This window comes from Hemibagrus wyckioides, linkage group LG20 (genome assembly GCF_019097595.1).
Source record: "Hemibagrus wyckioides isolate EC202008001 linkage group LG20, SWU_Hwy_1.0, whole genome shotgun sequence".
NCBI lineage: Eukaryota > Metazoa > Chordata > Actinopteri > Siluriformes > Bagridae > Hemibagrus > Hemibagrus wyckioides.
The window spans coordinates 8,279,016-8,295,996 of record NC_080729.1 but is presented as its reverse complement, the minus strand read 5'-3'; the positions used below and the strand labels follow the sequence as shown (position 1 = coordinate 8,295,996).

The window sequence follows — 16,981 nt, the reverse complement described above, 5'->3', positions numbered from 1 at the left end:
CATTTCCTTTCATTTTATTTTATTTTGTTTTCTTTTCTTTTCTTTTACACAGGCTGCTCTGTTCTCAGTTCTATATTATCTATATTGCTATTTTTTTGTAGAGGTGATTGAGGTGAGAGCATTTAACAACACATGCTGTCACTTCACCTTGTTGTTTATATGCAACACCCTTGTAGTAAAAATCTTCATTAAAAACTAACAAAAAAACCAGACACCAAAGACGTCCTGCTTGTGGGAATAAGGCGAATAAGGGGGTTTGCTTTTAAACACCCATATCATTATTTTAACTGCGGTGCTATGAGTTACTGGATAATGAAATGACATCATTCATTAACACTCAGTCACCCACAGGAACTCATGTGGAGCATGTGGGATTGGTCAGGACACTCACTGCACACACCACCACATCAAGGGATTGGTTATAGCGCTCATTTGCATACGACCGGGCGCTCATTTGCATATCGCACATCTGGCCTTGCGCATACTGCATATTACTTTCATTTACATATTTATACATTATGAATGGCATTTAATCTGACATCACACAATAATACACACACACACACACACACACAGAGCGAGACTGCATAGCGAGAGATGGTCCATCTGCCTCCTCCCCCCTACCTCCATAATTCAGTCTGACTTCATACTGCAACCTTTATGAGTCAGAGTGTGAACAATCGTTACCGGAACACACACACACACACACACACACACACACACACGGTTTGTCATAGACTGATTGTACTTGCATTCATGCTATACATCAGTGTGATGGTGAATTGAAGGTGGATGTCAGCGAGAGAGAAAGGCAGGGGCAGATTATTATAGATGAAAGCACACACACACACACACACACACACACACAGAAAGCCAGGTATTACTTATTATATTTGTGAAGTACTTCCACTGGCTTGTGTATCACTCCACATACACCTAAGCTGAAAGGACGAAAGGAAATGGCTTGACCTTTTCCATCTTGCGCATGCAGCTTGTGTACAGAAGATCCGCTACGGTGCTGAAGCTGTTTATATTTCTATTGTCATGGGGACGAGATGAAAAACACACGAACGCCCACAAAATGCTTCACTGATGTGTTTTCATGTTTCAACTAAAGAGAAATGGTTTCAGCTCCCATGGCAACACCAGTAAAAACCTGCGATCCGTTTCTTCACGGTGAGCTTTCCTTACTCCAAACTAATTGGGCAGCGCACGCCCAGCGGGATGTCACCCACAACCCACACACACCTAGTCACACACACACACACATTGCATGACTCTCAGCCGCTTTATTGTGCCCTCATGGGAGTGAGGAATCTTGAAACTAGACAATAGACAATAAATCAGTGGTAAAGTGTCGTGTTTTTGTATTAAAGATTAATCTAACTGTAACTCAGGATGATGATGATGATGATGATGATGAAGGTTAGTGAAGGTCGATATGTCTTTTTTTTTTTTTAGAACACACACACTCGTACCACACCCTGCTCTCACAAGCGAGTCTGTGGGAATCGATCAAAGCAGATTCTGCTCCCCTTTATTTTCTCCCTCCCTCACGCCCTCTGTCCTTTCCGCCAGAGGTTGTTGTTGATGGCGGGGATGTGACAGCTGATATATGGTCCTTCAGATCCACACACACACACATGCACACACCCACACACACAAACACGCACACAGCTGGAGACGCAGGAGGAGATTATCCAACTCTACATTTGGGTAAATAATTTAGGCCAAGAGGATAATTATTATTTTGCGTCTCTGTGTGACTCAGAGAGAGGGAGGGAGGGAGGGAGGGAGGAAGGGAGAGATAGATAGAGATACAAGGAGAGAGAGCCAGAGAGTGAGAGAGAGAAGGCTATTATAAAAGATGGGTGTCTGACAGCAGCAGAATGTTTGCAGGATGAGTCCCCTGTTACCGGCCCCTCCTCAGTGAAGCGAGAGATTGTGTGTGTGTGTGTGTGTATGTGTGGTGACAGGAGCAGGCCAGCACCAGTCGCTGCTCGACCACAAACAGTGTACTGCGTGCTGCTGGTTGCCTGGATACGGGTCTAAGCAAGCGGCCTCAAGAGAGGAAAGACATATCTCTCTCTCTCTCTTCCTCTCTCTCTCTCGCTCTATTACTAATTCTCCATCCACCATCTCCCACACCCCGTCTCCCTATATTTCTCTAATAGAGTCCCCCTTTTATCCCTTATTGAAAATTTTCTCTAGCACCCTCTCCGTGTCTGCCTCTATCAACGCTCAATAAGAAAAACTACCTACTCCTGGTATTCTGGGCATGGTCCTTCATCTCACTGTGATTACGACAACATTAAGAACATGCATTATAGCACTATGTGCCTCTGTGTTATGTATATGGTGGTTTTGGCTGCATAAGCCAGGATGATAATAATAATTACTAGGCTGGAAAACCTTTGCATGCTTTAGATTCATAACAACTCATAACCAAACAGAACTATTTGTTGACAACATTCCCTAGTGGATTTCCTTTTTACATGTTGGCCTCACTGTTACGGTGTAAAAGGCTATGATGAGCCACAGTGCTTCATCGTGTTTATTTAGGAAATAATGCGTATGTGAATTCTTCCCTCTGCTCCGACTGTCCAAGTCTAACTAGCCTACACAGTTCAATACATTGCCATAGTTTAAACATTTCTGATCAAACGTATAAATAATAAAGGTATTGAATATTATATATATATATATATATATATATATATATATATATATATATATATATATATATATATATATAAAAATAAAGCCTTGCGGTACTTTGTGCAAAGAATCAGTGACATTAGGAGCTTGGAGGGAGCGGTGCCCTCTGGTTGCTATGACAACAACTCGAACAACTGTAATTATTTATGAGACTATTACACACACACACACACAAAAAGTGGACTGTCTGGGGAGGGATTATTGCTGAAATAAATGAATGAAGTAGAAATGGTCGGACACTTCTGTCGCAAAACTGCTGAACCCTGATGTATGTGTTGTCTTGTATTTGTGTCTTGTGTCTTAGGTTTAGGAAGCTCTCCTGTTGAACTGGTAGAAATGTGGACCAGAGGACTTAACAGATATATAAGAAGTATTCTTTGTCTCTCTCTCTCTCTCTCTCTCTCTCTCTCTCTGTAGGTTTTTAATTCTCCTGCCAGAATACCCAAGCACTAAGAACAGGATGCATGGTCTAGAAGCAGCACAGACATGTTTGGTGTGTTTGGTAGGTAGGATGTTTGTGTATCCTCTTTCATCTTCCCTTTCATTCCTCTCTCTATCTCTTCTCTCCTCCCACACGGCTTTGAACTCTACGCCTCTCATCCATCTGAGTTTTGGGATTTTTTTTAATCTTCCCTCCCTCTATCTCTCTGTCCGTATCTGTCTCTTCATCCTGTCCTCATCCTGTCTCTGTCTGAATCTAAACACTCGCTTAGTCCTATAATCACTTCTCTTTTCACGTTCCTACTCTCCACGACTCGTCGCTGCTAAATTGTGAGCTGTGCGTAATCACTGCGTAAGATCATATTACGCGATATGTGAACATGTCCAGGGATTACAGTGAGCCACTAGGAGAGGAATAAATGAAACATCACTGATGTGGGTGTGGGAGAGTGTAGGCTGAGCAGTGGATTTGGGGCACAGCCAATGGAAAGGATTTCACCTTCATTTTTATTTGTTCCTGATATATTTTAAAATGATCTATGAGGCATGGAAGACTGGCAAGAAGACATAAAAAAGGTATTTGATATTAAAAAACACTAGCTGTAACTGGTACACTGTGTTACTGAGCATTAATACTCAATAATGGTTTAGAACAGTACTTAAAGATTAGATTTGAGAATCAGCGCTTGTTTGTTTTTTTCTTGTTTAGTGCAGCGTGTCAGGATAGTGAGGAAGATTTACATTGCCATGTGGTTTTCCAGAATTCCCATTATTCCCATTTCAAAATATCAGCACACAAAATCTGTCTATTTCTGACATTAATTTGTAAAGTAACTAAATAAAAAGAGGAGAAGAATCAGCAGTTCGGGTTGCATTTGATTGCATCCCCTGACTTTGAATCCCAAATGACTTCAATACATGTTCTATGCTCTATAAATAACGATGGAAAGGTGTTGTGTATCTTTCCTAGATCAGAGAGAGCGAGAGAGAGAGAGAGACAGAGACAGAGACAGAGACAGAGACAGAGAGAGAGAGAGAGACAGACAGACAGACAGAGAGAGAGAGAGAGAGAGAGAGACAGAGAGACAGACAGACAGAGAGAGAGAGAGAGCGAGAGAGAGAGAGACAGAGACAGAGACAGAGAGAGAGAGAGAGAGAGAGAGAGAGAGAGACAGACAGACAGACAGAGAGAGAGAGAGAGAGAGAGAGAGAGAGAGAGATGCTGTTACTGTTGGTTAAATAACACCTGTTTTGTCGCTGAGTTAAGTGGGACACTTCTGGTGCTGTTCAGAGATGCCATTCCTCGCCCACACACACCAATCTGTGCTGTGTACTCAAATGAAAAGTACACGCATTACACACACACACACTCGTGTGCAAAAACAAACACACACAGCCCTTATGACAGTCAAGTACATTATTACATTATGAAAAAACAAACACAGTAATATGACTAAAAACCATGTACAATCCACACAAACACATACTTGCACACGACACACACACACACACACACAGAGCCTTATTCCTTAGAAACCAAGCCCACTCTTACAAATACACAACTGACACATATTGTACACTTCTCATCATCCCACATAAACCCACACACACGCTGGAAATCCTGAACACACATCATGAGACACCATGTACACGGCCTCACTGCAGTGCACTCTGCTTTAATAAAAAAAAAAAAATCCCTAATGAATGCTCAGGAGCAGCGCGTCACGGTACACACCTCTAACACAAACACACTCACAGCAGACCTCCCTCATCTTCACCTCTCCCACACAAGCAGCTCTCAACCTTTAACACTCATCCTTATTAACTCTCAAAACCATGACCTGAAAGATGCTTTAAATCCTCATCATGTGCTTGTTAATAATGAATAATTAGTATTAACAATATTACGTGTCAGACCTGATAGGCGCAGTTTTCCTGGTGCACCATCCTGCTCTCTCTCAGTGCATCCTAGAGACGAGTGAAGATCACGGAGGAGGGGGAACGTGGTCCTGATAGCCTGAGAAGAGGAGGTGGAAACGGACGGAGGGAGATAATGACGCGCTATCAGATGTTCAAAGTAAATCTGCCGGTACTGGTATGCAGAGAATGCTCCTAATACCAGAGGCTGGCTACCTCTTGCTCTAAATATCTAAAGGAGGGATCAGATCCGAGCTCCACCAACGAGAAGGGAATGAGGGAGGGGTGCAGGGAAGAGTGAGAGAGCTAGTGGAGGGGGAGGGGTTACAGTGCTCCTCTCTCTCTCTCTCTCTCTCTCTATGGAAGGCAAAAGGAAGGACAGAGTCCGATATATTCCTCACTGACCCTCTGCACCAATGGTGGAGCAGCACAGGCACAGAGGGAGGGCAGACTGGAGGACAGGGCAGGGCATGAAGGGAAAAAAGGGAGGAGTGACCTTGTGCCACTGAAAGGGGATGTAAATGTCCCACGGAGGGGGAAAGAAGACAGGATAAAAGGAAAGAAAGTGTGGGAGGAGAGGGAGCTGAAAGAAAAGGACAAAAGAGCAGCAAAAGAATTCGCCTGGCCTGGAGCTGGGGCACGTCGCAATTTAAATTCCCGGGGTTTACTTAGGGAAAGTTTCTCCATCTTGAGATTCGAACGGAAATGACAAACATGGAGCATGTTGTGCAGACATACCAGCTCCACTCATCCACGCCTGAAACGTTACCCACTGAGAAAAATGGATCAGCACCAGACTCACAAGATATGTGACACAACTCGCTAACAGCGAAGACTGCTAGTGTGTACTACACAACACTAAAATAATCCCATAGTAGAGACAACATTACAGCTATAGCCTAATGTACGCTTTGAAGTGGACAGTACATTTTTTGCCATTGGAGAGTCTGTGGGATTTCAGATGTTTAGTGAGCATTAGTGGTAGGAATTTTACATTTTCCGTCACAGTAAAGATGTCAGGAGAGAGAGGGCTTGATCCGATTTACTAGCACTGCTTGACCATCACTCAGGGTAACAGGTAGGTATACATCTAGACTCTTCTCTGTTCTGGCCCCGAGGTGGTGGAATAAACTTCCCATAGATGAGTCATGGGCTGTCTTCAAACGACAGATGAAGACCTACCTCTTCCTGAAACACTTAAACTAGCTCTTCCTGTTTCTTTTATGTATTGTTGTATGTTGTATAAAAAAACCTATTGAACCAGAGTTAATGTATTCATTGATAGAGACTTCAAAATACTCTCTGTACGTCACTCTGGATAAGAGCGTCTGCCAATTACCAGAAATGTCAATGTAAATATTTCATCAGCATCAAGGCAAGAAAGATTTTATTTCTTTTTTCTTATGAACTTAAAGTCACAAAGAGAGCGAATGTTCTCGCTGTTATAAGACAAGAGATAAGATGAGCTGACACGATGAGAAGGAAACTGCCGTGGAGAAAACACCTCTGGATGTGTGCCGAATAATCTTAAACTTCCGGGTGGTGAAATGGCTTTCTGGGTGAGAAAATGATCCGAAAGTTGCTCAGAGGACGTGAAAATGGTTGGATGTTCTGGTATTATTTCACCTCCGGAGTAGAAAGTGAGCGATAGGTGGATGCATGCGAGCGGGTGAAGTCGTGTACTTGTGTCAGGCTTTACTTCAAGGCTATAGTATTACGTAAAAACAGGTAAAGCGGGTGGGTTTAATGACCCAAGATCACTCATCGCTTGGCCACACATCTCCACACTGGGGCTCTGTGTTACATGATATGTGTTTTAAATTAAATAGCTTTTCATTCTAACTCGGAATCAGGATGCTGAGTGATAACAGAGATGCATGTGTACTTATGCAATGCGTATGTGTGTGCAAGAGCGTTAATCCCTTTCTCTTTCTGCAGCCCAGTACAGACAGGAGGGAGTCTAATCCATTCATGCCATCTGGCCTTCACTAAAGCAACATGAAGCCAAGCTAACCAGATTAACCCTCTTCTAGCTTCCTCTCTCTCACCACTGGCAGCATGGTGCGCAAGAATTTTTTATTTTTTTAAAGTTACATCCCGCCCCTTTAAAAAAACAAACAAACATGCATTATCACCCAAGCAGGACAAAGCCCACACGTGCCACATTACATTTATCATCATTATTTGGACTCAGTGTGCTTGGAGAACACAGAGCGCTTGACGGTGCCATGTGATGCCGCATATGTCATATTGGCACACAGTGTAGAGGAGAGAGCCGACTGTTCCTCCATTCTCATGAGGACTCATTAATCACAGTGGTAAAGAAACAATACGCCACTGCTTGAATTCAAGACCTGGATTACGCTGTCTAGTTGTTACGCTGTCTCAGTAAAGTAAAGTAAAGTAACGGCACCTTACAGACGCATCAGTCTTTGATTCTGGCTTCACTCCAACATTACACACATAGTGTAGAATATTATGCTCAGTTAATCTGAAACTACAGGCTGCTATATATGGGAAAATGGTAGATCAGGTATAATGAAATGTGTAGTAGGGGTGCAACGATACATCGTGACACGATTCATTGCGATGCAAAATGGGACGATGTGCTTTGCGGAAATTTCTGATTCACTTGAAGTGACCGACAGGCCGAAATGTCCGGATCGCCACAGGCATTATAGATATGTCATTACACAACCGTGGTACAAACATGATCCAGTATCCTTGTAACAATACCAGTCCTGCATGACTGCAATCCACAATAGCGCAGAAAGAGACCACAGGAGTTGGGCATTTTAGCTGAATTTGGAGCTTTATTACTGTTTAAAATGATGCCTTTGAGGTTGCTAAGGATTATATTTCGATCAGTCATTTCCCAAGGACAAAGATTATTGAATTGAGTTTCATTTATTTTGTGCTGAACCTGAGGAACATTTTCTTACAGCATTAACCTGTTTGTAGCAACTGTGCATTTATTCAGTTATATACTATATAATATAATACTATGCCAGTATTGTGAATCAAATCATGACCATCGAATTGTCTCATTCAACTGAGACCATTTGGGAATGCTCCGTAATCATTTTGGGAAATATTATTCGCAAGAAGATGAACTTCACCTTTCATTCAATTAAACCGCGTCAACTATTTGAACAGAAGCATAAAAAAGGATAACCAGTTACACTCTATTAGAGTTTTGGCTCCTGAGCTAAACCATGAGGCAGACAGCAGTGAGTGTCATTAATCCCCGTTACACAAGCCTTCGGTTTCTCCATCACCAGCCGGTGCAGAGTTAAATGAAGTGGAAGGAGATCGATCACGCTTCGATTGTCCTGCCTCAGACTAAATCCTGTAATACTGGATATCCAGAATGTTCTATTTGCCATCTAATTTATTTTAGACATTTAAGATAAGCTACATGTGACATATTTACTAGCGATAAACCCCATCTGTAGGTGGATCTGCTACAGTGATGGCATCCTCCCAAGAGCGTGTGTGTCCAATAGCCCTCAATAACCACACAGTCTCACACTTTCAACTGTTGAGTAACTAAAAAAAAAACACAATCAGTATGATATTATACAGACAGACGTATGCGACAGGAAATCCCAACTTAACAACGAAATATTATCATTCCATAAAAAAAGAGGGGATTAATAACACACTAGAGAGCTGACTAATGATGTAAAAACAGTTTTTAAATATGTGTGGCTGTCTGGGGAAACCCCCAGTGGATCTCATTAAGGCTTAATTCTTGCGAACAAACAGATAAACAAATAAATAAATATGTATTTAGGCCAGAAAAAATTGCCTTTGCCTTCTGTCTTAAAAATGCCACAAAAAGAAATTTCACCGAAATGACGTATTTGTTTTTCCTGATCTTTCAGAAAGGCCATGCAGCAAGCGGTAGTAAAAACACATTCATTTTCCACCAGCACAGAATGCCATGCTTCGATCGAGTGGTTTGTAATCACAACCCTTTGAATGCAATTTTCACTCTTTTTTGGGGTAGCCATGTTTTGAAAATGCTAAAACGTTACTTGTGGCTGAGTTTCATGGAAAAGAGAAACAGAAGGAAAGTAGTGTTTTAGAATCATATGTAGTAAAAAAAAGACTTTTCCAGACAAATATATGTCTATAGAGTTAAGAGTATTGGACATTAAGTAGATATCTAAGTATATATGTGCACTCACTGTGTTTTTCAATTTTCTAATAAGGTAAAGAATGAGACATCAGTCTTATTTAAATTAGCTGTACATGAACAGAAAACATACTGGTGGCTCAAGTGGATAAGGCTGTGGGTTGTTGATCTGAGGATCAGGGTTCAAGCCCTAGCACCACCACCAAGCTCCAGTGTTGGGCAGTTGAGCAAGGCCCTTAACCCTCTCTGTATAATAGCTGTATAATAGCTGTATAATAGCTGCCCCTGTGCTCTGACCCCAACTTCCTTTAGCAGGGATATGCGAAGAAAAGAATTCCACTGTGCCATAATGTATGTGTGATAATAAAGGCTTCATGCCATCATGCTGCTAAAATGTCAATTGTCATAGAGGCTTTAAATCCTGATGTGTGATAGTGTTAAAGCTTTCTAAATATTTTCACAGTGCTGATGCTCAGCTAAAAGAAAAAAGAAAACGTGCCTATTTTTGGCAGGTGTGTTGTGAAAATTGTCTGCCTCCATGCGAGAGCTCTGAGCTGAAGGTCCTTACTCTCTCGGCTCTCGTTCGCAGAGCGCTGCAGAATTTTAATGCGACTCCAACCCATGGGAGGACTTTGATGTGAGAATCTGGGAGCTTTGATTCAAGACAGCTTCCATGTCTTCTTTTCCTTCTGTACCGCTCCCTCGCTCCCTTTTGTATTTAAACACTGCTAGCGTCTATCACTTCAAGCTTTCTCTTGCTACACTATGAAAATCACATTGTGAACTGTAACTAATATCTGGGTATGACCATACCAGATTACACACATTGTTTTTTTCTTTCTTGGTTGGAGAATTAGCTGGCCTTCTGCAGCCTGAGCCTCAGATACAATCACACCACAAATTCTCTAGCTAATATTAAAATACATTTAAATAGCTTTCGTGCAAACGCAAAATCTGTAGGTTTCCACACTCTGGTCTATAAGTAGGTCATGGATTTATTTATTTATTTATTGTTTATTTGTTGTTCATTATTCGCATAATTATAGCAATTATATTAATGATTATATTTCATTATTTATTATTAGGCTTTGTCATACACCAATCCACCATAACATTATGACCACTGTGTATTCTGACACCTTTCTATCAGAACCAGCATTAACTTCTTCAGGAATCTGAGCAACAGTAACTTGTCTGTTGGATCGGATCACAGCCTTCGCTCCCCATGTGCATCACTGAGCCTTGACCGCCCATGACCCTGTCGCCGGTTCACCACTGTTCCTTCCTTGGACCACTTTTGATAGATACTGACCACTGCAGACCGGGAACACCCCACAAGAGCTGCAGTTTTGGAGATGCTCTGATCCAGAGCCATCACAATTTGGGCCTTGTCAAACTCGCTCAAATCCTTACACTTGTCCATTTTTCCTGCTTCTAACACATCAACGTTGAGGACAAAATGTTCATTTGCTGCCTAATATATCCCACCCACTAACAGGTGCCATGATGAGGAGATCATCAGTGTTATTCACTTCACCTGTCAGTGGTCATAATGTTATGTCTGATCGGTGTATGCACATATTATTATCATCACAGAAAAAATATACTATATCTTTCCCCATGTACATTAGCATATTATAGTAAACAATCACGCTGGTTTATCATCACATTCCAAGAACAATTCCAAAAACTCTTCAGTTTTCGATTCAACCTTACAGCTGTCTCTTTTTCTGAACAAAACACACAGCAGTCTCAGATTAAACTACCATCTAAGCAGAAAAACAGCTTGTTGTGAAAGTTTTGTTACTTGGTTGACATTATGGTGTGATATTAAGCATCACAGGAACTGTTAGAGTGTCAAAGTGACTTGTTATACTTTCTGTGAATGCTGTGTGAGCTTGTGATTTAAGTCACCTTGCATTTTCACCTTTTATTTTAGCAAACAGAACCTTCCGATCCGAGCGAGTGATGTAAGGCTGATGCTCGCGTTGCAATGTGATAGCGGTGATGTCATGACTGGGTAATAAGAGTACACTTTGTATCACTGACTTTGCATTATTTTTTACCCACTGAAACCTGATCCTCTTTTTTATGCCTTTGTAGGATCCTAACAAAGCAATGAGACTGAGATGAACACACATGAACCATGTTCAATAGAGAGATTGCAAGTATTTTACCACACACAGGTGCACTGAATGACATTTAATCTGTCAATCATAACCCCTATAATAATCTCTCACTCTCTCTCTCTCTCTCTCTCTCTCAGATCTGTGCTTTTGCTGCTTTTAGAATGCTGACATTTAGAGGGCTGACATCAGGGTGAACAGAGAAGTAGAAATGCATCGCTCCAAGACTGTGGATCAGTATAAAGATCCATTCTGGCCTTAAACACTAGAACACTACATCCAATCTGATTTGACAAACGTTCCGATCCGGTCCACTATTTGAGTCAATGCCCAGAACTGGTTTGATGTTGACTGACACATCGCTGATAGTAAACATAAACTCAGAACACAAGCACACCATCATCAAGCCTGTGAGGTTTCACATAACGCTGAACAAGACATTACAGAAAAAACTACTGCGTCAATTTACTGTTACTGTGAGGAGGGGAGAGGAGAGGAGAGGAGAGGAGAGGAGAGGAGAGGAGAGCAGAGAAGAGAAGAGAAGAGAAGAGGAAATGAAGGAGAAGAGAAGAGAAGAGAAGAGAAGAGAAGAGAAGAGAAGAGAAGAGAAGAGAAGAGAAGAGAAGAGAAGAGAAGAGAAAGGAGAAGAGAAAAGGAAATGAAGGAGAAGAGAAGAGGATATGAAGGAGGAGAGAAGAGAAGAGGTGAGAAGAGGAAATGAAGGAGAAGAGAAGAGAAGAGAAGAGAAGAGGAAATGAAGGAGAAGAGAAGAGAAGAGAAGAGGAAATGAAGGAGAAGAGAAGAGACGAGAAGAGAAGAGAAGAGAAGAGAAGAGAAGAGAAGAGGAAATGAAGGAGAAGAGAAGAGAAGAGAAGAGAAGAGAAGAGAAGAGAAGAGAAGAGAAAGGAGAAGAGAAAAGGAAATGAAGGAGAAGAGAAGAGGATATGAAGGAGGAGAGAAGAGAAGAGGTGAGAAGAGGAAATGAAGGAGAAGAGAAGAGAAGAGAAGAGAAGAGAAGAGAAGAGAAGAGAAGAGGAAATGAAGGAGAAGAGAAGAGAAGAGAAGAGAAGAGGAAATGAAGGAGAAGAGAAGAGACGAGAAGAGAAGAGAAGAGAAGAGAAGAGAAGAGAAGAGAAGAGAAGAGGAAATGAAGGAGAAGAGAAGAGAAGAGAAGAGAAGAGAAGAGAAGAGAAGAGAAAAGGAAATGAAGGAGAAGAGAAGAGGATATGAAGGAGGAGAGAAGAGAAGAGGTGAGAAGAGGAAATGAAGGAGAAGAGAAGAGAAGAGAAGAGAAGAGAAGAGAAGAGAAGAGAAGAGGAAATGAAGGAGAAGAGAAGAGAAGAGAAGAGGAACTGAAGGAGAAGAGAAGAGAAAAGAAGAGAAGAGAAGAGGAGGAAATGAAGGAGAAGAGAAGAGAAGAGAAGAGGAAATGAAGGAGAAGAGAAGAGAAGAGAAGAGAAGAGAAGAGAAGAGAAAAGGAAATGAAGGAGAAGAGAAGAGGATATGAAGGAGGAGAGAAGAGAAGAGGTGAGAAGAGGAAATGAAGGAGAAGAGAAGAGAAGAGGAAATGAAGGAGAAGAGAAGAGAAGAGAAGAGAAGAGAAGGGAAGAGAAGAGAAGAGAAGAGAAGAGAAGAGAAGAGGAAATGAAGGAGAAGAGAAGAGACGAGAAGAGAAGAGAAGAGAAGAGAAGAGAAGAGAAGAGAAGAGAAGAGAAGAGAAAAGAAGAGAAGAGAAGAGGAAATGAAGGAGAAGAGAAGAGAAGAGAAGAGGTGAGAAGAGAAGAGAAAAGGAAATGAAGGAGAAGAGGATATGAAGGAGGAGAGAAGAGACAAGAAGAGAAGAGGAGAGAAGAGGAAATGAAGGAGAAGAGAAGAGAAGAGAAGAGAAGAGAAGAGAAAGGAGAAGAGAAAAGGAAATGAAGGAGAAGAGAAGAGGATATGAAGGAGGAGAGATGAGAAGAGGTGAGAAGAGGAAATGAAGGAGAAGAGAAGAGAAGAGAAGAGAAGAGAAGAGAAAAGGAAATGAAGGAGAAGAGAAGAGAAGAGAAGAGGAAATGAAGGAGAAGAGAAGAGACGAGAAGAGAAGAGAAGAGGAAATGAAGGAGAAGAGAAGAGAAGAGAAGAGAAGAGAAGAGAAGAGAAGAGAAGAGAAGAGAAAAGGAAATGAAGGAGAAGAGAAGAGGATATGAAGGAGGAGAGAAGAGAAGAGGTGAGAAGAGGAAATGAAGGAGAAGAGAAGAGAAGAGAAGAGAAGAGAAGAGGAAATGAAGGAGAAGAGAAGAGAAGAGGAAATGAAGGAGAAGAGAAGAGAAGAGAAGAGAAGAGAAGAGAAGAGAAAAGGAAATGAAGGAGAAGAGAAGAGGATATGAAGGAGGAGAGAAGAGACAAGAAGAGAAGAGGAGAGAAGAGGAAATGAAGGAGAAGAGAAGAGAAGAGAAGAGAAGAGAAGAGAAGAGAAGAGAAGAGAAGAGAAGAGAAGAGAAGAGAAGAGAAGAGAAGAGACACACACGCACACATGCACAATAATTAAGGGTTACATGTTCCTCCCTCAGGTCAGTAAACATTATGAAGGAGACAGATGAAGATCTCGGCAGGAGCTGGACCTCTGCCGAGAAGAGAGAGAGAGAGAGAGAGAGAGAGAGAGAGTGGGGGTTTAATAAAGACATGTCCAGTTTTGTACTGTGTATGATAGGAGGATCTCTCCCTCTGTATCTCTGACCACAGATGTATATTTTATTGATGGAAACATGGCTGCAGCAGACACTGTCTCTGGTTCTCTCTTTCCTCTACACCCACATACACTCACACACCATATTTACATTCCTCATTTCAATGAGACAAATCATTCCATTCACACACACACACACACACACACACACACACACACACACACACACCAGTGGTTTAAATCACTGAAGAATCCTGATTGCTTTTCCTCTCTCAAATGGGAATGTCTTAAATTATAATTCATTCAGCTTCTCTAGAACTGCATGAGCAATAGTGTAATGATGAAAACACACTCAAACACACACCTTCTCTCACTCTCTCTCTATCACACACACACACACTTGTGTTTGTTAAATTGGTCTCCGGCACAAACCCTGCTTTTCAGCACAGTAGTTCTACTGAAACAGGAGCCTGGGCCTCAAAATGTTCCATGCTACAAACACACACACACACACACACACACACACACACACAACCCCTCAGTGTCAAAACCACCTAAATCTGTTCTGACAGGACAAGATAATGCATTACTTAAATCATTTTCTGTCCCTCCCACATTCTCACTTCCCCTATTTATAACTTGCTTTATAACTCTGACACAGACCCCCCCCCCCCCCCCCCTTTTTCTTTCCTCTATTATACATTGCCTCGTTCAGAGTGTTTATTTAACAGGGGTTACAGACGTGTCTCCTGCTGATTGCTAGCCACACTGGGACGGGAGAAGCAAAGCACATTGTGACAACTGCAGGAACTGGCGAATTAGACTCTGAGGGGTTTTCTGTTCCCGATGCCGAAAGCCAATCAGGAGGCTTAGCACGGGGTCAAAAGTCAGACAGCTTAAGGCCTGGGGTAATAGGGGGCACTAGTGAATGGTTGCGAATGAAGAATCAACACCAGGCTTTTTATCCACTGCACAAATCACTGTAAGCTCTCAAACATGGTAAGCTGAAACTGGGCTTCATTTTCCAGTACATACAGTCGAGGCTGTGTGGTGTTTATACATGCTAACATCCTGTTTTGTTCCAACAGGAAGTCTCGAAAGTAGTGGATGCTTTTCCACCACTTCCAAAGTGACTGCATTTCAAGAGATCTCCATCAAGGTAGCTGGGATCCAATTCATTTGGATTTGAAGGAAATCTTTGAATCAAATCAAATGTTAGCATAGCATTTAATGCTTGAGCAAGCCCAAATAACTCTTGGTAGTGGACTCAGACTTGTAGATTTCTTTGTGTGTAAAGCGGGACCTCACGGCTGGACTGAGCGGAAACTGGATCAACTGTGAGTCTTTATGCAGAACTCTCTGGCTTTAGTGGATCATTTTGCATCTAAGAACCGCTGCTGGAATCATAGACGCTATTGTGGGATTGTCTTTTCTCTTCTACACTTGAACACTCTAATGATTTATAATCCCTCTATCCACTGTCACCCAGGAGAGGAAAGGTTCTCCTTTTTGCGTCTCAAGGCAGTTTTTCTTTCATCATTAAAGATCTACACTGAAAATTGTTGTAAAGCTGTTTTTGATCAAATTGAATACAATGATCAACGCTGTAATCTAAACAGCTGTGGAAGTGCTAAATGTGTTAATAATTCAGAATGGATCTTATCGCTGGGTGAGGCAATATGCTTCTGGTTGAGGCATGTGTGAGCTTGATGACTCATTTTGACAGCGAGTCGAGGTGAGTCGAGGTTTGCACACCAGATGAAACGAGTCGCTGCAGGGCGTGTGTTTTTAAAGTGTTTCTGAAGGCTGATTTATCCTTCTGTGTGCACGCCTCTAACACACACACAGCTCACTCTCGCGGCATCACCTATACACGGGACGTGCCGTTTCTCTCAGGGCCGGCTGTGACACTTCCTGTCCAGACGAAGGACTTTTCGGCAGTTAATTACTGAGAGATGGCAGGCTATCCTGCATGTGGGCTTTTTTTATACAAACCCTAATAATTCAAGGTCTTGGACGTTCTCAGGGCATTTTGTACGTACGTCCTCGACCACTACTTGCACTTTTGTGCACTTTAGAGACAAATTAGTCAGAACTGTGTATTCTTCTTATCGTTGACGCATACTATACACTACATCTTGTCTATTAAGTTTAAACAAACATGAAATGCTTTGTAGAAATATGAGTATTTGGCCAGTAAATGTAGATTCCCAGAAACGAAACCACTGAGTAATCATCTGAAATAACATATGCATGTCAATAACTTGTAAGGAGATCTTCCATTTTACTGTTCTTGACTGGAAAGCTTCCAGTCAGTAAATGTCTTGGTACTGGGTTGAGCTTTGGGCTGTTTTTTTTGTTGCTCAAACCTGGCAAGCATTGCTGAGTAACAAGAGACAAATGTTTTAAAATGTATCTAGGCTGAGACATGTAAGATAGTACTGATGAGAGCAACTGTTATTTTTCTTTTCCTTACAGTTTATAACACATGATGCACTTTTAGTTTTGACCACAGCAGGTTGGTCCATGGTATTTGTGTGTGTGTGTGTGTGTGGCTGTGTGTGTGTGTGTGTGTGTATGAGTGATTCAGAGATCCGTATCACACATGAGGTGTACTTTGATATCATGACCTGCCACCTAAACACTCGGTGATCTTTTTTGCTTTCGTCAAACTCACAGACATGATGTAAGTACATGAAGCCTTTAAAGAATCCCACACACACACACACACACACACACAAATACTTCTTACCACATACAGAGTCAGCCAAGCCTAAATAAGCATGTATGCTCTACTCTGTTATTAAGATTCCCTTTAAACGTGGGGTGTGACGATATACACCATGCTATGGAAATCCAGAAAGAACCAGACAGGAAAACTGTCTCCAGAGTTGTGATAAACGAAGAAACTAAGAATCCTGCCTTCAAATACTTTTCCTTAATCAAATAATCTGACACAGGTGATGGTAT

General features: G+C 41.8%; 1 protein-coding gene and 1 long non-coding RNA gene across 6 annotated transcripts in view; one reads left to right on the top strand and one right to left on the bottom strand.

Annotated features, from left to right (window-relative positions):
* Positions 1 to 16,981, bottom strand: part of schip1 (schwannomin interacting protein 1) — a 270,203-nt gene that overhangs the window by 24,625 nt on the left and 228,597 nt on the right. Inside the window, exon 1 of one of the 5 annotated variants that reach the window (XM_058418430.1) lies at positions 5,077 to 5,418. The exons of the other annotated variants lie outside the window; for them this stretch is intronic. Within the exon in view, the coding sequence (XP_058274413.1) occupies positions 5,077 to 5,106 (30 nt within the window). The 5' untranslated portion in view covers positions 5,107 to 5,418. Of the gene's footprint in view, positions 1 to 5,076; positions 5,419 to 16,981 lie in introns of those variants that run through there. 5 annotated transcript variants of the gene reach the window in all.
* LOC131370881 (uncharacterized) lies at positions 3,144 to 12,827 on the top strand. Its single transcript, XR_009207470.1, has 4 exons — positions 3,144 to 3,735; positions 11,157 to 11,237; positions 11,321 to 11,385; positions 11,484 to 12,827. It is a non-coding gene; the product is annotated as an uncharacterized LOC131370881 (long non-coding RNA).